Raw genomic sequence first — 23,489 nt, forward strand, 5'->3', positions numbered from 1 at the left:
CTAGCCTCCCCAGCAGCAGGGACATCTTCAAAAGCCAATGCCTTTAAAAGGCGGCACCCATCATTAAAGACCCTCATCACCCAGGGCAAGTCCTCTTCTCATTGCTGCCATCATGGGGGAGGTACAGGAGCCTGAATGCTCATATTCCATGTTTTAGAAACAGCCTCTCCCCCTCTGCCATCAGATTTCTGAATCCATGTACACCACCTCACTATTCTTTTCTTTGCTCTCTTTTTGCACTACTTATTTAATTATCTACTTCTTATTGTATTTTATTGTTTTTTATTATGTATTACAATGTACACAATTGGAAGATATAGGTTCTTGCCATAATATGTATAGAAAATGCATAAAAAGGGTATGATAAAGATTCACTGAGATCACACGAAGAGTGGCAGATTTCAATTTAGAGGAAGTATAAAGTCTTCTGCATGTACAAATCCATACTAAACTAGAATTGTATTTTAGGATCTTAATAGGTTTGTGTTACCCAAAGTGGAGATATTCTAATGTAAACAACTTGTCTTCTCACCTCTTTCCTTCCCAACATTCAGGAACCCAAACAATCATTCCAGCTGATGAAATGATCCACTTGCACTCTTCTGTGCTCACAATGCAGTTTCCCCTGCATTGGAGAAACCAGATGAGGGTGGTTTGCAGAGAGCAGGGGTGACCTGGGCTTCTCATCGCATGCCACTTCCGTTCCTCATCGCACTAGTCTTGTGCTTCATACTGTCACAACGAGGCTCAATGCAAACTTGAGGAACAACATCTTATTTTCCACCTGAGCACGTAGCAGTCTTCCAGACACAGTATTGAATTGTACAGTTTCAAATAATTTGATTTCTCTGTCACTCTATCAATTATCCACCTGTAATATTAACTCAGCTTATTTTTTTAAACCCTCCACTACCCTGAGAGTGGAGGACATACCCAGCTTTATCTGGTGGGCAGGACCTATTTCTCTGCATTTCACAGCCCCATATTCATTTGCTCCCATTTACTTATTGACCAGATAACCCTGTTTGCAGCTGGGCCACCCTAGTTCTATCCTGTCAGAGATATTCCCTTTCCCCACCCACCTTGCAGCCTCACAAGCTTCTTTAGTCTCTTTCTTCACTTCTGACCTAGGGTCGCTGTCCTGAAACACTGACTCTGCTTCTCTTCCTACAGGCTGACCTGTTGACCATTTCCAGCATTTCCTGTTTTTGTCTGATTTTTCCAGCATCCGTGTTTCCTATTTTCACCGATCAGGAAGGAAGACTCAAGAAGAGGACCGCAAAGAGTAAAAGCTGTCGAAAACTAGGGACGTGTAAAGCTCTGTGACACGAGAAGGTGAAACAGGTTTAGTAAGAGAGACGGCCAGGCGCTCTGAGATCAGGGGCCGGATGTTGGCTGTCATCATTAACATTAAAAATTTAAATATTCCCCAAGGAGCTCATCTCCAATTCCCCCCTTTTTGGCAGCACATGCTAACCTAGGCCCTGTAACCTTTTTTTTAATCACCTGCAGAATAAAATTTTACTTGAAGAATATTACCATTAGAGCACACGGCACAATAGATTTAAATGCTATAATAACCACGATTACAGAATGCAAAGTGAATTCAGGGAGTTGGTGCTAGTTAAAGGACAGGACCTCCAGGGTTACAATCTCAGGATTGCTACCCCCGCTACATACCAATGAGGCCAGAAATAGGAAGCTCATACAGTTTAACATGTGGCTAAGGAGAGAGAGAGCATCAGATTTTTGGACCATTAGGCTCTCTTCCAGGTAAGGTGGGACCTATACAGAAGTGACAGTTTGCACTTGAAGTGGAAGGGGACTAATATTCTAGTGTGAAGGTTTGTTAAGCCTACATATAAAGTCGCAAATCAAATAGTGAAGCATGGTGAGACTAATGTTCTGAGCTGCATATATTTCAATGCAAGGAGTATAATAGGAAAGATAGATGAGCTTAGGACATGGATCAGCATGTGGAATTATGACATTGCAGCCATTAGTGAGACTTGGTTGCAGGAGGGGCAGGACTGGCAGCTCAGTGTTCCGTTGTTTCAGACGTGTTGAAGCAGGAAGGATTAAAGGGGGAGGGGTGGCATTTCTAGTCAGGGAAGACGACATGGCAGTGCTCAGTCAGGGCAGACTGGAGAGCTCATCGAGTGAGGCTAATGGGTAGAAATGAAGAATAAGAAAGGTATGACCACTTTAATGTGATTATTTTATAGACCACCCAACATCTGCTGAACTTAGTTGAGCAAATTTGTAGAGAGATTGCGCACCGTTCCTAGAAACATGAGGTTGTGATAATAGGTTATTTTAACTGTCCACATATTGACTGGGACTCCCAAAAGGACTGGACGGGAAAGAGTATGTCAAATATGTTCAGGAAAGCTTTGTTATTCAGTACGTAGAAGTCCCAACTAGAGACGATGTGATACTAGATCTCCTATTAGGGAATAAGACAGGCCGGGTGACAGGTTTGTGTAGGGAACCACATTGCATCTAGTGATCGTAATCCCTTTAGTTTAAAGGAAACTATGAAAAAGGATAGGTGATTGAAATTCTAAATTGGGGAAATGACAATTTTGATGTTAACAGGAAGGATCTGACAGGTATGGATTAGAATAGGTTGCTTTCTGGAAAAGATGTATTTGGTAAGTGGGAGGCCTTCAAAAGTGGAATTTTGAGACTACAGAGTTTGTGTATTCCTGCCAGAATAAAATACAATGATAACATGTTTAGGGAACCCTGGTTTTCAAGAGATATTGAGGCTCCAGTTAAGAAAAAGAAGGAGGTGCATAGCAGGTATAGGCAGGTAGGAATAAATGAGATACTTGAATGCAAGAGAACACTTCAAACGGAAATCAGGAGAGCTAACAGAAGACATGAGATTGCTCTAGCAGACAAGGTGAAGGTTAATGCAGGAATTGTAGGGATCCTAGTAGAGATATTTAAAACATCTTTAGCCACGAGTGAAGTGCCAGAGGATTGAATGATAGCTAATGCTGTTTCCTTGTTTAAGAAAAGCTCTTAAGAATAAGCTCGGAAATTATTTGCTGATGAACCTGGCATCAGTAGGAGAAGATTATTGTAAGATATTCTAAGGGATTGGATACATAGGTATTTGGAAGGACAGAGACTGATCAGGGATAGTCAACATAGCTTTGTGTATGGTAAGCCATTTCTAACCAATCTTAGAGTTTTTTGAGGAAGTTACCACAAAATTTGATGAAGGCAAGGCAGTGGAAGTTGTCTACATGGAAATTTGCAATATTTTTGACAAGATCCTGAATGAGAGGTGGTCAAGAAGTTTCAGTTGCTTGTTATTCAAGATGAGGTAGTGAATTGTATTAGACATTGGCTTCACAGGAGAAGAAAAAATGTAGTAGTTATTTGCCTCTCTGACTGGAGGCCTGTGACTAATGGTGTGCCACAGGGATCGGTGCTGGGTTCATCACTGTTTGTCAACTATATCAATGACCTGATGATAATGTGGTTAACTAGATCATCAGATTTGTGGATGATACCAAGACTAGGGGTGTACTGGTCAGTGAGGTTGACTATCAAAGCTTCCACCGGGATTCTTATCAGCTGGAAAAATGGGCTGAATAATGGCAGATGGAATTTAATGCAGACAAGTATGAGCTGTGGGAGGACGAACCAGGATAAGCTTCATACAATGAGTGGTAGGGCACCAAGGAGTGCAGTAGAACAGAGGGATATGGGAATTCAGATCCATAATTCCTTGAAAGTGGCATCATGGATAGATAAGGTCATAAAGATAGCTTTTGGTACATTGGCCTTTATAATTCAACGTACTGAGTATAGGAATAAAAACATAAAATGCTGGCAGAACTCAGCAGGCCAGACAGCATCTATGGAAGGAGGTAGTGACGACATTTCGGGCCGAAACCCACTGTGGGAAAAGCGGGGAGGAAGGCCTTTATCGGACAGGGAATTGAGTAGAGGAGTTGCAATGTCATGTTACACTTGTATAGGACATTGGTGAGTCTGCACCTGGAATACTGTGTTCAGTGCTGATAACCATACTATCCAAAGAATGTGATTAAGCTGGAGAGGATTCAGAAAAGATTAACAAGGTGTTGCTGGTGGTGGAGGGCTTGAATGGCTAGGCTAGGACTCTTTTTCCTAGAACAAAGGAATCTGAGTGATTTATAAAATTATGAGAGTCTTAGAAAAGTTAGATTGCCAGTCTTTTCTCCTCTAAAGTCTTAAACTAGAGGGTATAGGTTTAAGGTGAGAAGGGAAAGATTTAAAAGGACAAGCTAGTGAATAAGCTGCCAAAGGAAGTAGTAGAGGGGGGTAAAATTATAATGTTTAAAATACATTTGGATGGGCTCATGGATAGGAAATGTTCAGAGATATGGGTCAAATGCAGGTAGATGGGACCAGCTCAGGAAGGGATGAGTTGAGCAGATAGCATTTTGCCATATTGTGTAACTCTTTCAATCCATGTCTATGTGGTTGGAGTTAGATTTCCAGCTCTAGTCCTGCCTCACAATGGCACACAATTACAGAGACCGAGAAACTGATTGAACTCCTGATCGTCAGCATCACCTCCTGCCCACCACCTTGCACAGAAAGGATGATCAGAAGCTGGGTGGTCTAGCGCCCTTGTAAAGCAGTGAGTAAACTTTATCATGCTACAGCAAGGCTTGAAATCGCAGTTTAATTTCCAATTTGATTAACTTCCTTGGCAGGTAAAGTGGATATAATCATTAACCTTGGATATATAGTTAGTAAAGTAATATATATAGTAAAGATATATATAGATAGGTATCTGCCAGTAGATATGTTCACTTCAAGCAGAAATATTTACATCAATGAATCATAATAATTGTGTTGTAGACAGCAGAACATATTTCTCATACTATCCATTTCCCAATACATAATACTCACCTGTGTAACAAGGGCTGTCTGTGACTGCTATGATCTCTTTTTGATGCATGCATGCAGCTAGCCTCATGAAACATTCATTCTGGTAGGTGTCTCCGTTAGATGCACAAACCGGGATGTAACGTTTATGGCACTGAAACATACAAAAGTTAGTTACATTATATATGTGGATCATGATACGTTTCTTCTTTCAAGGTTGACCCTTGATAAAACAACACAACAATGACAACACGAGGAAGTCTGCAGATGCTAGAAATTCAAGCAACACACACAAAATGCTGGTGGAACGCAGCAGGTCAGGCAGCATCTATAGGGAGAAGTACTGTCAATGTTTTGGGCCGAGACCCTTCATCAGGACTACCTGAAAGGAAAGATAGTAAGAGATTTGAAAGTAGGAGGGGGAGGGGGAAATGCAAAATAATAGGAAAGGCCTTACCCCACCCCCTCCGGTCTTCTCCTATCATTTCGCATTTTCCCCTCTCCCTCCTATTTTCAAATCTCTTACTATCTTTCCTTTCAGTTAGTCCTGACAAGGGGTCTCGGCCTGAAACGTCGACAGTGCTTCTCCCTATAGATGCTGCCTGGCCTGCTGCGTTCCACCAGCATTTTGTGTGTGTTACAACAATGATAACTTTTAAGATGAATCAAAAACAGCTAGGATAAAAAAAGGTCAGTGTACGTCAGTCAACGGCATTTATTAAATGGCACAAAACGTAGGACAGTAGTGGTGGAACAGGTTTTATGGCCCGCCATTTTTTGACGGCCATGATATGAACTTAAGCTTTTCCCATCTGCCTGCACAATTTCCATATCCTACTTTTCCTTGGCGGTTCATGTGCCTGTCAAACTTTTTATAAGTCACTATTATGTCTGCATCAAGTGCTTCACCTGGCACCTACTACTCTCTGTACAAAAAAACTTCCATTGCACATCCCCTGAATACTTTATCCTTCACACCTTATACCGATGTCCTCTGGTATTTGACATTTCAACTTTGGTAAAAAGACTCTTGCTATCTACTAGTATCAAGTCTACCCTTAGCCTCTGATGCTCCAGTGAAAAGAAAGTTTATCCATTTCCTCCTTACATTTAACAGCCTCTAATCCAGCCAGCAGCCTGACAAACCTCTTCTGCACCTTCTCAAAATCTACCACATCTTTCATATAATGTGTAACCAAAACAGCACACAATATTCCAAATATGACCTAGGTTCATTTTTACGCAGCTGCAATATGACTTTCCAACTTTTGTCTTCAGTGCTCCGATTGTCGAAGGCAAGCACGTTGTAGGTCTTGTTTCCTACCTTATCCATTTGTGCTGCTACTTTTGGGGGATTATAGGCTTGCAACCCAAATTCATCTGTACATCAATTCTCTGATGGTCCTGCCATTTACTGTATATTTTTCTCTTGTGTTTGACCTCCCAAATTACAACACCTCACACTTCTCCACAAAAAGTTCCACCTGCCATTTCTCTGCCCAAATTTCCACCTTCTATATCCTTTGATAACCTTTCTCACTACCCACAACTCCGCCCACATACGTCATCTGTAAAGTTAACAATCAAATCACCGACATTTTAATCCAGATCATTTATATATAATCACAGTACTGATTGGTGTTGAGCACCTATGTTGGTACATGGAGCTTAGAAAAATAGAGGGCTATGCGCTAGGAAAATTCTAGGCAGTTTCTAGAGTAGGTTACATGGTCGGCACAACATTGTGGGCCAAAGGGCCTGTAATGTGCTGTAGATTTCTATGTTCTATGAGCATCACTGATCACAATCCTTTAGTCAGATGAACACCTCTCTACCATTACCCTCTGCCTTCCATGTCTAAACCAATTTTGTATCCAATTAGCCAACCCACTGTGAATCCCATATGACTTAATCTTTAGGCCCAGCCTAAAATGAGGAACCTTGTCAAATGCTTTAGAGAAGTCCATGGAGAACATCCCCTGCCCTACCCTCAGCAGTCATCTTTGTCACTTTCTCCAACAAGTCAGGACCTACCCAGCACTAAACCACACAGACTACCCCAATTAAGTCCATACTTTGAAATGCAAATATCTTCTTGGCCATAAGAATCTTTTCCAATAACCTCCTTTTCACTGGTTTAAGAGTCATCAGTCTATAAGCTCCTGATCTTCTTAAAGAAAGGAGCAAAATTGGCTATTCAAAGTCAATTTAACTTTTCACACATTTCTTTGCATTATATTCTTTTCCTTCATCATCTTCTCAGAGAGGGCATTTCATGTGTTCACTGTGCAAATGTGCAATCCCAAAATTGTTTGAATCCCAGCCTCAATGTGCTCAATGGTGCCCTTTAAAGCTTAACACTGCTGGAATATGGGAGATGGTTGCAAGGTAGTTATTGGCCTCACACAAGTGGCACAACTGCTGCCTGCCAGACACTGTGACCTTGCTTTACCTGTGAAGGATGTTGGGTGGGAGTAATGATGAGATGTGCTGAGTTAACTATCACTCTTATGTTTGGCTCTGGCATCGGTATAATTGGCTCACTGAGCAATAGTAGATCAAGCTACATGCCAAAAGAAGGATCAGCTTATCTAATATCTTTGCCTGGTTTTTGCATAAAGGAACAACTGTAATTTGATTTCTGATTTTGAAATTGATGGAAATGCAGTAATGATTTCTCAATAAGCTCAACTAGTGAAGAAGGAATATATAATGATACAAATTCAGCTCCTCTACGTGCTTGTAAATACCGCATTCTGTACAGCTTCACTGTTCTGCAGCTGAGTTCAAAAAGTACGCATTCCAAACGTCAATGGAGAAACAGAATGGAACGGGAGTTGTTGTCTTTTGTTGTCATATCTACCAAGATACAGTGAAAAGCTTGTCTTGCATACTGTTCACACAGATCACATCATTACACAGTGCGTTGAGTCAAGGCAAGACAATACCAGAATGCAGAATGAAATGTAACAGCTATGAGAAAGTACAATTCAGGTAGACAGTGAGGTGCAAGATCATAATGGAGTAGGTGAATGCAAGAGGATATTCAATCCTGTTTTCAATTCCACTAAAAATATGTGTCACCATACCTTCTGATTTTTGAGTCATAGAGGCTTAGAGTCCTACAGCACAGAAACAGGACAGGGCTTTCAGTTCATCCAGACCATGCCAAACTACTCCCATCAACCTGCACTTGGCCTATAGCCTCCATACCCCTCCCTTCCACGTACCTATCCAAACTTCTCTAAAATGCTGAAATTGAACCCACATCCACAACTTCTGCAGGCAGCTCGTTCCGCATTCTCACCACCCTCTAAGTGAAGAAATTTTGCGTCATGTTTCCCTTAAACATTTCACCTTTCATCCTCAACTCTGGTACTAATTTCACCAAAACTCAGTGGAAAAAACTGGCTTGCATTTACCCTACCTATAACCTGAATAATTTTGTCCCCATGTATCAAATCCCCTCTGATTCCCCTATGCCCCTGTGAATAATATCCTAACCTATAAAGCCTTTCCCTGTAACTCAAGTTTTCAAGTTCTAGCAACATCCTTATGAATTTTCTCTGCACTCTTTCTATCTTATTGATATCTTTTCTGTAGGTAGGTGACCAGAAATGCACACACTACTCTAAATTGTGCCTCACCAATATCTTATACAACTTCAACATTATATCCCAGCTGCTGTATCCAATCACAAACAAGAGAAAATCTGCAGATGCTGGAAATCCAAGCAACAGACAAAATGCTGGAGGAACTCAGCAGGCCAGGCAGCATCTATGAAAAAGAGTACAGTTGATGTTTCCGGACGAGACCCTTCAGCAGGACTGGAGAAATAAAGATGAGGAGTAGAGTTTAAAGTCATAGGAGAGGAGGGAGCCATGCCTGCCCATCACCTCTCTCTGGTGCTCCTCCCCCATCTTCTTTCTTCCATGGCCTTCTGTCCTCTACTATTAGATTCCCCCTTCTCCAGCCCGGTGTCTCTTTCACCAATCAACTTCCCAGCTCTTTACTTCACCCCTCTCCCTCCCGGTTTCAACTATCACCTTGTGTTTCTCCCTCCCCTCTCCCACCTTTTAACTCTGACTCCTCAGCTTTTTCCTTCCAGTCCTGCTGAAAGGTCTCGGCCCGATACGTTGTCTGTACTTTTTTTCCCATAGATGCTGCCTGACCCGCCAAATGCCTCCAGCATTTTGTGTGTGTTTCCTGTATTCAGTACTTTGATTTACGAAGTGCCACAAGCTCCCTTTATGATCCTATCTACCTGTGATGCCACTTTCAATGAATTATGGATCTGTATTTCCAGATCCCTCTGTTTTACCGCACACCTTGGTGCCCCACCATTCACTGTGTAAGTCCGACCCTGGTTTGTTTTCCCAAACACCTCACATTTGTCTGCATTAAGATCCATCAGCCATTTGTCAGCAGGTTTAGATCCTACTACAAGCTTTGATACCCTTCCTCGCTGATCACTTCACCCTTTGTTTTGGTGTCACCTACAAATTTGCTGATCTAGTTTATCACACTGTCATCCAGATCGTTGATATAGGTAACAAACACCAATGATCCCTGTGACACAACACTAGTCATAAGCCACCAGTCAGAGGGCAAACAATCTACTACCCGTCATGGTCCCGAATGGCAATTCCCCATCTTGCCATTATCTCATTGATTGTGCCTTAATTCCTGTTGGGTGATTCACTATGATTGCTGGTCCCATTAATTACCACACACCTGGTTCCCATTAGCGTATATAGGATAAAACCCAGGCGTCACAGCCATGCTTTGCCAGTTCGTTGGTTGACTCTAGTGTGAGTAAACCTTGTTTCCTAATTCCTTGGGACTGTCAGTTCTAAGCTCTGCATCGTTTCCTGGATACTCTACGTAAACCTTGTCTCTGTGTAAAGACTCTCCTGGATACTGGTTCCCCGTTTGCGATGGTGCTAACACCTCATAACTCTGACTCTGCGCCTGTGTCCTGCATTTGGGTTTGCCCTCAGTCTTGTCCTCACAACAGAATGAACTGGCCAAGAATGAACCCAACGGACACGGACCCCGTGCAACAGGCCCTTGTCAGCCAGGGCTCCCTACAAGATCAACTGCTCGGAGAAGTCATGAGAGATCTTCGTGCCCTGTCCGAGGATGTAAAGAAGGTCAGTGAGCAGGTTGACTAGGTAGTCGCTCCCTTGACTCTGTGTCTTCCAAGAACCCAGTCTGACCAAGCTGCACAGCCTGGGGTGGCTATGTCCCTTGGGTCAGCGATACCATCACCTCGAGCGCCGTACGTACCCGAACCAGCACCCTACACTAGGGACATAGGGAAGTGCCGAGCCTTCCTGCTACAATGCTCCTTAGTTTTTGAGCAACAGCCACATATGTACACCTCGGACTGATCAAAAATTGTGTACATCATGGGGCTGTTACAAGGGATGCCTTGGCATGGGCCACTGTGATCTGGGACAACTGACCAGAGGTCTGGTCCTCCTTCTCCTCCTTTGTCTCTGAAATGAGGAAGGTCTTTGAACAGCCCATTTGAGGTAAGGACGCCGCTAAGCGCTTGCTAACTCTGTCAGGGTTCGCGAAGCATAGCAAAATATTCCATCGAGTTCCGAACATTAGCGGCTGACTCTGGGTGGAATGACGAGGCACTACGGGAAGTGTTTTGACAGGTCCTCTCAGATAAGATAAAAGATGAATTGTCAGCGAGGGATGATGAGAACAGCCTGGACTCTCTGACCTCTCCAACCACCAGGCTAGATAATCGACTTCAAGAGCGTCTGAGAGAAATGACCATTCGCCCCGCTCCTCGAGTGACCCCACGGCCCGTTTTACCATCTTCAACCAGCCCTAACCTCTCTCTCCCTTCTGCTCCTAGCATAGCTCCCACTCCGACCATTCTGGTGAGTCAGACGACACTCCCTTCAGCTGCCCAAACCTGGATGCAGATCCAGGCTACTGTGAATTACCACCAACAGTCCCTGCCTCTCTCCGCCTTGGTGGACTCCAGTGCCGAAGGAAGTCTGCTGGACGAGGACGTAGCCTCTCAGGCCAGAATACCTCGGGAACCATTAAGTACCCCTTTGGAGGGCCGGGTATTGGACAGAAAACGTCTTGCTCGGGTCACCTACTGTACTTGACCTTGATTTTCTCCAGAAATCATTGAGAGAAGGTACGATTTAATCTCATCCATTCACCTCAAGCCCCTATAGTTCTAGGATACCCCTGGTTGAACCACCACAATCCCCACATCCACTGGTCTACTGGGAGGATAGCCACCTGGAGCTTGGTTTGCCCTGCCACCTGTCTGCGGTCAACTCCATCCCCTAGGGAGGCTACGATGACCTCACCCATCTTGGAACCCCTCGACTTGTCCAGAGTTCCCGCAGAATACCATGACCTGGGGCAGGCATTCAGCAAACAACGGGCTCTTTCCCTGCCTCCGCACCACCCGTATGATTGCATTATCGACCTTCTCCCCGGGGCTTTGTTACCTACCAGTTGCCTGTATACCTTGTCCTGACCTGAGAGAGAGGCCATGGAGAAATACATTAGTGAGTCTCTCGCAGTGGGCATTATTCGACCCTCCACTTCCCCAGTGGGCGCCGGTATCTTTGTAGAGAAAAAGGATGGGTCGCTTCGTCCTTGTATCAATTACTGAGGCCTAAACAACATAACTGTCAAAAACAAGAACCCCCTGCCCCTCATTAACTCGGCATTTGAACCACTTCACGGAGCCGCCATCTTCTTAAAGTTGGATTTTCGTAGTGCCTACCATCTAGTCAGGATAAGAGAGGGAGACGAGTGGAATATGGCATTTAATACACCATTAGGCCACTTCAAATACTTGGTCATGCCGTTTGGCCTCACCAATGCCCCTGCCGTTTTTCGAACTCTAATCAATGATGTGCTGAGGGACTTTATTAACCACTTTGTGTTCGTCTACCTAGATGACATCTTGATATTCTACACCAGCCTCCAGAAACACATTCAGCATGTCCATCAAGTCCTGCAGAGACTGCGGGAGAACAAGTTATTTGTGAAGGTGGAGAAATGTGAATACCACGTCCCTTCGGTCAGCTTCCTGGGCTACATTATCGAGAGCGGGCAACTGAGAGCAGACCCCGAGAAGATCCAGGCAGTGGAAGAATGGCCTAGGCCCAAGACTCGCAAGCAACTTCATCAGTTCCTGGGGTTTGCTAACTTCTATCACCGATTTGTCAGGGACTACGGTCGGGAGGCAGCGCCCCTTACCCGACTTACCTCGCCTACAACACTTTTTTGTTGGGCTCCGAGGCCGATTCAGCATTCACTGACCTGAAGAAGTGTTTCACAACCACTCCCATCCTGGTCTAACTGGACCCCTCTCGTCAATTCATTGTAGAGGTTGATGCCTCCAACTCCGGGGTGGGAGCAGTTCTGTCCCAACGATCAAGTCCAGACCAGAAGCTTCATCCCTGTGCCTTATTTTCTCGCTGCCTATCCTCCGCTAAACGAAGTTACGATGTGGGGAACCGGGAGCTATTGGCGATCAAGCTGCTGTTGGAAGAATGGAGGCACTGGCTGGAGGGAGCGGAACATTTGGACTGATCATAAGAACCTTGGATATATCCACCGCCAAACGACTGAATTCCCGCCAAGCCCATTGGGCATTCTTTTTTGGACAATTCAAGTTCACCATCGCCTACCATCCGGGGTCCAAGAATGCGAAACCTGACGCGCAATCCCGCCAGTACAATTCCAAGGAGGACAATTCCAGCCCGGAGACTTGGGAAATCGAGTCTATTGTAAATGAGGCCCAACGGAATGACCCTGACCCCGGTATGGACCTGTCAATTGCCACCTTGTGCCCAATTCCATCAGGTCTCAGGTTCTCCAGTGGGGGCACACCTCGGTTCGCCTGCCACCCCAGGAGAGATTGGACACTGTTTCTCCTGAATACACTTCTAGTGGCCTTCCATGGATGCGAATAACCACTCCTGTGTCTCAGCATGTTCCGTCTGTGCCCGCGGAAGAGCCTCCCACCGGCCACCTGCCAAATTAGTTCATCTCCTACCTGTCCCAGGTCATCTTTGGTCGCACATCGCCCTATATTTCATCACCGGTCTGCTCCCTTCACACGGAAACACCACCGTACTCACCATGGTAGACCGCTTCTCCAAGATGGTACATTTTGTAGCCTTTCCTAAACTCCCTTCGGCACGAGAGACCACAGACCTTCTCGTCCGCCTCCACGGAATTCCTGCGGGTATCGTCTCCGATCAGGGTCCCCAATTCGTCCCGCAGGTATGGAAGTCTGTCTGCCAAGCCCTGGGTGCCTCCGTTAGCCTGACATCCCGCTTCCATTCTCGAACAAACGGAATGGGTCAACCAGGATTCGAAGGTTTACCTGGAGTGACCACCTCGTGTGGGTAGAACACGCCCACAACTCTCTGGTTAGTACTGCCACCGGAAGATCTCCTTTTAATGCTCGAGTACCAACCCACGCTGTTTCCCATTCAAGAAGAGGAGATTGCCCTGCCGTTGGTTCAGGCCCCTTATCGATTGGTGCTGCAAGGTTTGGGAGGACACACGTACAGCCCTGCTCCGATCAGCTGATCGCAACCGGAGGACTGCCGATCGCCATTAGACTCCGGCACCTGAGTATCGACCTGGGCAGAAAGTGTGGCTTTCATCCAAAGATATCCCTCTCAAAAACGAGCCTAAGAAACTTGCCCCTAGCTTCCTGAGACCTTTCGAGGTTGGAAGTATCATCAACCTGACAGCAGTCTGACTGAAACTACCCAAGTCTGTGCACGTCCACCCTACATTTCACATTTCCCAAATAAAACCTGTTTCCATCAGCCCCTTGTGTCCTCCAACCAAAACCCCTCCACTCACCCAAATCATTGACGACCACCTGGCATACACCGTCCAGTGGCTACTGGATGTGCGCTGTTGGGGCAGGGGCCTCCAATACTTGGTCGACTGGGAAGGGTACAGCCCAGAGGAGCGTTCCTGGGTTCCCCACTCCTTCATCCTGGACCCTTCCCTCATCCAGGACTTCCATCGGGACCCTCCGAATAAGCCTGGAGGATCACCTGGCGGCTCCCATTGAGGGAAGGGTACTATCACAGTCCCAACTGGCAATTCCCCATCTTGCCATTATCTCATTGGTTGTGCCTTAATTCCTGTTGGCTGATTCCCTATGATTGCTCGTCCCATTAATTTTTTTTTCTCTCCAAAAATACTTTATTCAGAAATATTATGAAATAAAGTTATTTACAATAAATTATGTGTTGACTCTCTGTTCCTATTCAAATTAAAAATGTTTACAATAAAACATTCATTGACTCTCAAACTTTAGTCAAGGACTAAAGGCTTATTTACAATAAAATAAAATTATTGACGATAAACATCCAGGCATTGACTCTCATTCCTTTACCAAAGTTCCTTTACAATCTATACATTTCCAGCCACTCCTGGGGCACCATGTTGACTCATCTATCCACACCACTGATGAGGGGTATTCTCCTCCCCACATGACCCCTCCCACTCCCGTGGGTGATGAACCTTAAACTCTGCTCCATTAATTACCGCACACCTGGTTTCCATTAGCGCATATAGGATAAAACTCGGGTGTCACAGCTCGTTGGTCATTGTGCCAGTTTGTTGGTCGACTCTACTGTGAGTAAACCTCGTTTCCTGATTCCTTAGGACTGTCAGTTCTAAGCTCTGCATCGTTTCCTGGATACTCTATGTAAACCTTCTCTCTGTGCAAAGACTCTCCTGGATACCGGTTCCCCGTTGGTGATGGTGCTAACGCCTCATGACTCTACTTACGCACCTGTGTCCTGCACCTGGGTTCATCCTCAGCTTGGTCCTTGCAACACTACCACTTCTTAACCAAGTTTGCTGCACCTGAGTGCTGCCTTTCAGTGATCTATGTACAAGGCTACCCCAATCCCTTGGAGCATCAACATTGCCTATTTTCTCACCATTTAAAAATCTATACTGCTTTTGAACTTTGTGCAGTGAGCTGGCTAATTTCCTCGTTGTTAATATCCCATAATTGCGTATTATGTGGAAACTTATAATGACTTGCTGTTTTAATATCTTTATTATCATCTCCTCCAACTTAACTTTAAAACTCACTTAAATATACTTCATTTTCTTAAACATAATTTTCCAATCCCATAAGATAAACAGCACATTACTGAAACACAAAAGACATGCAATTCAACCACAACTTTTAACTTAATACCTTTATGGAAAATTAAACCCCAATGGATAATCACTATGACAAAATTCAAAAATGACTAGATCACATTCGTGGATGAATAGCATTCCTTCTAATGTTTTTGGTTTATTGCCTAACACCTCACGTAAAGTGATAGCCACTAAATACATAGAAGTCATTTATATTTTAATTAAATGTTTTAATATGCTAGAATATTATTGATTTTTATCACAACTTGTCAATACCTCATTTTGTAATGAATAATTTGGAAATCGTACTTTGGTTGCTGTTAATTAGTACACTTTGTTAGCATTTATAAGTTGTCATTTTTAGAATCTTTTCCTTAATGTAAAAACCTGGGGTAAAACACATGTTTTATTAGATAGATAGATAGATAGATAGATAGATAGATAGATAGATAGATAGATAGATAGATAGATAGATAGATAGATAGATAGATAGATAGATAGATAGATAGATAGATAGATAGATAGATAGATAGATAGATAGATAGATACTTTATTCATCCCCATGGGGAAATTCAACTTTTTTTCCAATGTCTCATACACTTGTTGTAGCAAAACTAATTACGTACAATACTTAACTCAGTAAAAAAATATGATATGCATCTAAATCACTATCTCAAAAAGCATTAATAATAGCTTTTAAAAAAAAGCTATTACTTGTTGCTATATCAATGAGGAAGGATTTTCTGTGCTCTAGGACATTTCTGTAGTGTACGTAGATATACACTAGAACCCAAATGCTTTTGGAAGGAACAATGAAAAAAAATACGTGTGCAAACATTTAATAATATACATCTCACTCAATAATATCTTTGCAGGTAAATAGACAACATTCTGTATACAAATAAATGTCACCAGATTAAAACAGAAAGCTGCATATAATATAGTCAGTGGCCACTTTATTAGTTACACCCATACACCTGCAGAAAACTAACCAGCCAATCATGTGGCAGAAACTTCATGCATAAAATCATGCAGATATGGTCAATTGGTTCAGCTGGTGTTCAGACTAGACATCAGAATGTGGAGGAAATGTGATCTATGTCATTTGGATTGTGGAATGGTTTTGGTGCCAGATGTGGTGGTTTGAGTATCTCAGAAACTGCTGATCTCCTGGGATTTTCATGCACAAGTCTCTAGAATTTACAGAGAACGGTGCGATAAACAAAAGCATCCAGTGAGTGGCAGTTCTGTGGGAGAAGCCGCCTTTTAATGAGAGAGGTAGGAGTAGAATGGCCAGATTAGTTCAAGCTAACAGAAGCACAGCAGTAACCATGTGTTACAACTGTGATTTGCAGAAGAGCATCTCTGAATGCAAAAACATGTTGAAGCTTGAAGTGGATTAGCTACATCCGGTTCCACTCCTGTATGTACTCAAGTGTTAAGCACCAAGGTTATTGGCAATTGCTTATCTTGACGATTTCTGTTAAGTTACAATTTTTTCAAGGCACTGAGCTGCATGAAAAATATGAAAAATCTTTGTTCAGAACCTGGGAAGCATATGCCAGTCAATTACCAGCACTGTTCTTATATTGTTCAGAGTCACTCTTCCTTGGGGCAAATGAAATGTTTCCATTTTATCCTCCTCTGGTTCAGTATAATTACTTGTACTTTTATTTTTATTTAATTCATTTAGAGATGCATCTCATTAAGCCATGCCTCCCCAGTAACCACCGACAGCCTTGATTTAACCCTAACCTAATTATGGGACAATTGAGAATGACCTACCTGGTACATCTTTGGACTGTGGGGAAAAGATCAGAGGACCCAGGGAAAACACGACACACTCCACAGGGAAAACACACAGAGGCTCCTTGCGGAGAATACCGGGATTAGTTCAAGCTCTATTGTGGAGCTCAAGAAATAATTTAGGCTGACACATCACTGCAATATTAAGCATGGCCAGAGTTGTCAAAGATGCCATTGGCCGAACAGGAGTAATATTAGATCAACACACATGAAATGCTGGAGGAACTCAACATGTCAGGCAGCATCAATGGTGGGAAGTAAACCGTTGAGATTTTGAGCTGAGACCCTTCATCAGGACGGGAAGAAGCTGGAATAGGAAGGGGGGGGTGAGTGATGAGTACAAGCCGATAGGTGAGTCCAGGGGAGTGGAAAGGTGGGTCGATGGGGGGGGGGGGTGCAAAATGCAAGAAGCTGGGAGGTGATTGTTGGAAGAGCTAAAGAGCTGAAAAAGAAGGAATCTGACACATTAGATCAGTTGGTCAGAACAATAAAATTGCACTCAATGTCAGCAAGATCAAGAAATTGATTGTGGACTTCAGGACGGAGGAGTATGGGGAAGCAACCCCAGTCCTCATTGAGGGGCCAGCAGTGTAATTTATACTAACTTTATGTCTTTGCACTGAACTGCTGCTGTCAAACAACAAATTTCACATCATATAAAACAGTGATAATAAACCTGAATGTGACATTAATCAAGGCCCATACGTTCTCTGAATGTTAACGATCCAATTTTGTTATTTTCAAAAGGGAAAGGAGTTTGTCTAGTGCTGATCAAGATGTGTTCTTCCATTACCTTTGCTGAAATGAGACATTTTTTGGTCATATGTGTCATTCCAAAATGTAAGAGTTTGCACAAACTGAGTACAGTGCCGATTGAGTGTGTTTTAAACAAGGAGAGGTACAAAGACTTTGGGGGAGAATTCCAAAGTTTAATGCTTTGGTGGCAAAAATACTGACAGTGTAGTGAATACTCAGGAGATGAGAATTGGAAGTTCAGATATTTTGGAAGATTGCAGGGTTGCGAGATATTACAGAAAAAGATGGGGAGAGGTGAGGACTTGGAGAGCTCTGAAGTCTAGCAGAAGCATTTTACAGTCAAGGTGTAGTGGGCTTGTGAAAGTCAATAAACAAAGAGATGACAGGTCAAAGTGATTTGAGTATGACTGCAGGAGAATTTTGGATAAACTCAGGATTACAGAGAGTAGGACAAAGGAGGTGCATATCACTAAATGAGCACAGTTAAAAATTACTTCATTGGCCTGTGGAGCTTTTCAGGATAATCTGAGACCATTAAAGGTGCAACACATGAGCAAGCTCTTTCTTTTCTTTTTTTTTCCTGATGATGGATATATAGGCTCATGAATCTATGGCAATATTTTATCAAAATCTAGATCTAGAATCAGTAATCTTAAAATTCTATGAAGTCAAAGTAAATTTATCATCACAGTACATATTGTTACATACCCCATGGGTATCTTGTGACTGTCTTATGACCATGATGTAATTGAGTATCTTGTGAGTATGATGTAATTGTCTTGTGATGGTGGGGTGGTGTAATTTTCCCACCAGTGTGAGGTCACATGATGTAATTTTCCAACAGGTATATAAGGGGAAACTATATAACTACCCTGTTGTCACACAGGTAGTTCAGTTAGTTCGTTAGTTTTGCTGTGTATTTGTCTTATGACACAGTTTTGTTTTAAAGTGGTGTTTTACTTTCTATTTTAAGGTGGGAACATCATTGCCGGCAGCTTCGCCATCGCTGCCAGTTTTTGTTTGTACACCTTTGTTACCTCTACAGTCTAGTATTGGAAAGTGAAGACATTACCAAAGTATGGGAACCCGAAGGATTGAGTAAAGTTGGTTTTGTTCGGCGGTTCTGTAAAGGATCAACCTTATTGAATCTTCATTCAGGAATAGAAGCCTGCATCTGAGATTACCCCTGCAAAATCAGGAAGGTTTGCGCAGTGTTCACCCTCCAGCAAAAAAGGTCAGTTCATTTAAGCCGTTTTATTTCCTCCATCGTGAATCGTTTGGACAAGGCATCTCTCGGCTGGGATCAGTAGTAACGTCAAATCTTAGAAGAAATTAGTTTTCAGGGAAGTTTCTCCTTACTGACTGTATAAATCACTTGGACTTTCGAATTTACCACTTTAAGACTGTGTTCAAATTTACCATTTTAAGACTGTGTTCGAATTTACCACTTTAAGAACTACTCCAGAGTTTGGCTGTTTGTTAAGTTGCCGTATAGCAGTTAACTTCCGGTTAAGTTAGTCGTTTGTTCACTTTTCACTTTTGTTGAGCAGAGTTTAATAAATATTTATGTTTGTTTATAAAACCTGGCTCAATTCTATATTCATTGTTGCCGACCATGTGACAATATACTATATGTCCCCATATAACTGCTTTGAGATTCATTTACTTTCAGGCTGGAAGAAAACAGGAAAATAAAGAAATACATTAAATTTATGAAAAACTATATACATAAACTAAGACTAACAAACAACCAATATGTAAAAGAAGCCAAGTACAGCAAATTATAATAAATAAATAAATAAATAAATAAATAAACAAACAAATTAACAATTAACACATGAAATTGAAAGTCTTGAAAGTAGTTGAAAGTCAGTCTGGAGGTTGTGGAAACAGTTCAGAGTTCAAGTGAGTGAAGTTATCCACACTGGTTCAGGAGTCTTATAGTTGTAGGGAATAACTATTCCTGAACCCAGTGGTGTGGGACATAAGGCTCCTCTACCTCCCACCTGATGGTAGAAGCAAGAAGAGACCCTGGCCTGGATGGTGGGGGTCTTTTATGATGGATGATGCTTTGTTGTGGCAATGCTCCTTGTACATGTGCTTAATGGTAGAGAGGGCTTTTCTTGTGAAAGGCTGGGCTGTACCCACCCCCTTCTAGAGCCCTTTCCATTCCTGGCCATTAGTGTTTCCGTGCCAGGCCACGATGCAAACAACCAGGATATTCTCCAATGTGCATCTACAGATGTATGTCAAAGTTTTAGATGACATGTTGAATCTACATAAACCTAAGAAAGTAGAGGGATTGTTTACATCACTAAAGAGGGCAATTGATGAATGAATGAAATCTTTGCCCACCTACAATTACCCCAAGAAATTGCAAGAGTACCTCTACTCTGATGCCCTTTTGGAGAAAGATGAAAACAAAATCTGGCAGCCTTTAGCTACAAAAAGAACAAGGAAGACTAACCATCTACCAGAATAAATTAGCTTGTTTGGACATATATGGTTTCAGCACCATTGGATCATAGTCAGAGAGTCAGAGAGGCAAGAGAAAGAGACAATAATTGAGAAAGGCAACATACCACTTTCTGTTTTCAATTCTGAGATTCTGAAGGGTTATTTTTTGGCATTAGAACTTTGGTCTTGCACAAGTTATGGCATACCAGGGAAGCAAAATTAGCTTCTGTACTCATGTCCTTCTAATCTCCTATTCAGATATTTATTCAATTCACTTTTAAACTGTTGTCTATGCCATGGTGGAAGATTATGATAAAGAGCTCATCTAACTCTTGAAATTATTCATAATTTTTAAAACTTCAATCAGGTCTTCTCTTCATCTGCCCAAAACTAGTGAAGATGAAACAATCTTTCTCATCTTTTTTCAGTATTTAAAACTTACCATTCCAGGTACAACTCGAGCAAGTGTACTCTCTTACTTTTCAATGGCTCTAAAACTCTTGTCAAAGAGGTATTTTAAGAACTAAAACAAGATGATCCAACTGTGACCTAATCAGTATCTTGTGAATTTTTATGGTACCTTTTCATGTTTTGAAAGCACCCATGTGAAAAGCCCAGAATACAATTATTATGGTCTTTTTTTCTCAGCTTTAAATAGCTAAATATGTGCAGAATTTCTAATCGGAGATCTTCACCTGGCATGGGATTCATTAATCTACACCTCGGTCTTGCTGCAAAATTAATTCCACAGTTAGAACACTGAATCCTCTGTGACAAAAATTAATTATAATGTGTCAAGCACCACTGGGCCACACATCACAATCTGGTAACTTCAAGCTGAAGCTTAAGTTTAACAAACCAGCCTGAGAAATTAAATAGTAACTGAGTTTGAGTCTCCTTCATTTTCATGTAAGGCATATAGGGTTAAAAGGCATGTACTCTATTGAAAATGACTGATTTTTTAATACAAAATCAGGACAAGCAAAGCAAGGGAACAGGTATTAAAGTCTAAATTGACACCATGTGCTTGGGGGCAGTTTCAATTCTCAGGACTGGTAAAGAGGAAGAGGAATTTGAAAAGCTGTCTTTAGCCATCAGAGAAACAAAATTATCGTCAGAGTACATATCTGTTACCATATACTACCTTGAGATTCATTTTCTTGCAGGCATTTACAGGAATTCAAAGAAATACAAAAGAATTAATGTAAAAATGATACATAAACAAAGACTGACAAAACAATCAATGGACAAAAGAAGACAAATTGCACAAATAACACAATAATACTGAGAACATGAGTTGTGAAGAGTCCTTGTAAAAGGAGCTTTTCGTGGGGCTAGGCACATTAGCAGCGGACCAATCGGTTCACAGAGAGAGTAAGCATTGCACAGGTCAGGGAGAAGAGTTTTAAAAAGGTAGCATTTTGTGGGGCTCAGCGCATTAGCGGTGGACCAATTGATTCGTGATTCATTAGCAGGAACAAATACAAGTAAAACAAGGTCAAAGCAAAGCGGCCATTGTGTGAGTGGGCTAGTGTAGGAGTGGGAACTTGCGGCTTTGGCTCCAGAGGCTTCTGGAAGGGGGCACAGGTAAGTAGCAGGTAAGGTCTTTGTAGTTGTTGAATAATAAACCACTAAATTACAGCCAATTAAAAGAAGTAGGGATGATGCAGCATCAGGTGATGTGCTGTAGCTGCATGATGTGGGAGCTGGTGGACCCCATTGTGGTTCTGGTGACCACATCTGCAGCAAGTGTTGGCTGCTCGAGGAACACAGGCTCAAAGTTGATGACCTGGACCTGAATTCAAACACTTTGGCACATCAGGGAGGGGGAGAGTTAACTGGATTCTCTGTTTCAGCAGACAGTCACACCCATTAGATTAGCTGCCTCAAATTCAGTCTGTGGTCAGGGACAAGAGGGTGTGACTGTGAGTGAGGTGGGTAGTGGGCTCTGAGACAGTGCTGGAGGAGTCTCAGCCTTGAGCTTGTCCAATGGGTCTGAGATCTTTGCTCCCTGTGTGCTTGAGAGTGGGGGCTGTAGGAAGGATGAGCCACCTAACTGTGACACCTTAGTTCAGGGAGCCATTCAAGATGGAGAAGAGAAATGTAGTGGTAATTGGGGATAGTATAGTCGGGGAATAGACAGAGTTTTCTGTCGCAAGGATAGAGTGTTACAAAGGCTGTGTTGCCCGCCTGGTGTCTGGTTTCAGGACATCCTATCTGACCTGCAGAGGAATTTGCAGTGGGAGGGGAAAGATCCAGTTTTCCTGTTCCACGTGGGTACCAATGACATGGGTAGAACGAGGAAACAGGTTCTGCTGAGGGAATTTGAGCAGCTAGGGACTAGACTAAAAAACAGAACCAAAAAGGTACCTGAGCCACATGCAAATTGGCATAGAATCAAGAAGATTAGAGAGTTAAATGCGTGGTTCAAAGATTGGTGTGGAGAAGTGGGTACAAGTTCAGGGGAAGGAGGGAGTTGTACTGATAGGACGGGCTCCACCTGAACTGTGATGGGATGTGGATAGTAGTGAATCACAAAAATTAGCTGTGGACAGGGCTTCAAACTAAATAGTGGGGGGGGGGGGGGTTCAACAGATTGGAGAAGTATTGATAAAGTAAAAAAAATGTGGATAAAGATAAAGCAAAAGATAAAAATGAGAAAAGTAAGAATGGAGTGAAAAAAGTCAAGTGCAAAAGAATAAAAGATTACAAGATTTTAAAAGCACAATGAGTGTAAGTGCACTTTATTTGAATGCCTGTAGTATTTGAAACAAAGTCAGTGAACTTGTGGCACAAATCAGTACAAAGGGGTATGATTTAGTGGCCATTACAGAGACATGGTTGCAGGGTAGAGAGGACTGGGAAATAAGTATCCAAGAATGTCAGGTAGTGTATGTGTACTGTGTGTGTAGGCCTCCGTTAGTCTTGATAGACCATGGATTTGCACCTTGGAAAGTTTCCAGGGCACAAGCCTGGGCAATGTTTTTTTAATGGAAGACCGGCAGTTGCCCAAGCTGCAAGTCTCCCCTCTCCACGCCACTGATGTTGTCCAAGGGAAGGGCATTAGGACCCATACAGCTTGGCGCCGGTGTCGTTGCAGAACAATGTGTGGTTAAGTCAAGGACATACACGCAGCCTCAGCCAAAGCTCGAACTAGCGACCTTCAGATCACTAGACAAATGCCTTAACCACTTGGCCACGCGCCAATCAGGTAGTACAGAAGGATAGGCAGGAGTGTAAGGGAGGCTCTTAACTAAAGATGCGATCAGGGTGATAGTGACAGAAAATATAAGATCTAATGTTGAATCCATCTGGGTAGAGATTAGGAATAGTAAAGGGAAAAACTCACTGGTGGGAGTTGTCTATCAGCCACTGAATTGTAAACTTAC

At 42.8% G+C, this 23,489-nt stretch overlaps 1 protein-coding gene across 1 annotated transcript in view; it reads right to left on the reverse strand.

Moving 5' to 3' along the window:
* Window positions 1–23,489, reverse strand: part of LOC140732195 (tomoregulin-1-like) — a 267,865-nt gene that overhangs the window by 86,806 nt on the left and 157,570 nt on the right. The window contains exon 3 of the mRNA XM_073054465.1: window positions 4,921–5,050. Coding sequence (XP_072910566.1) covers window positions 4,921–5,050 — 130 coding nt within the window. The remainder of the gene's footprint in view (window positions 1–4,920; window positions 5,051–23,489) is intronic.

Source organism: Hemitrygon akajei, chromosome 8 (assembly GCF_048418815.1).
Source record: "Hemitrygon akajei chromosome 8, sHemAka1.3, whole genome shotgun sequence".
Classification (NCBI taxonomy): Eukaryota; Metazoa; Chordata; class Chondrichthyes; order Myliobatiformes; family Dasyatidae; genus Hemitrygon; species Hemitrygon akajei.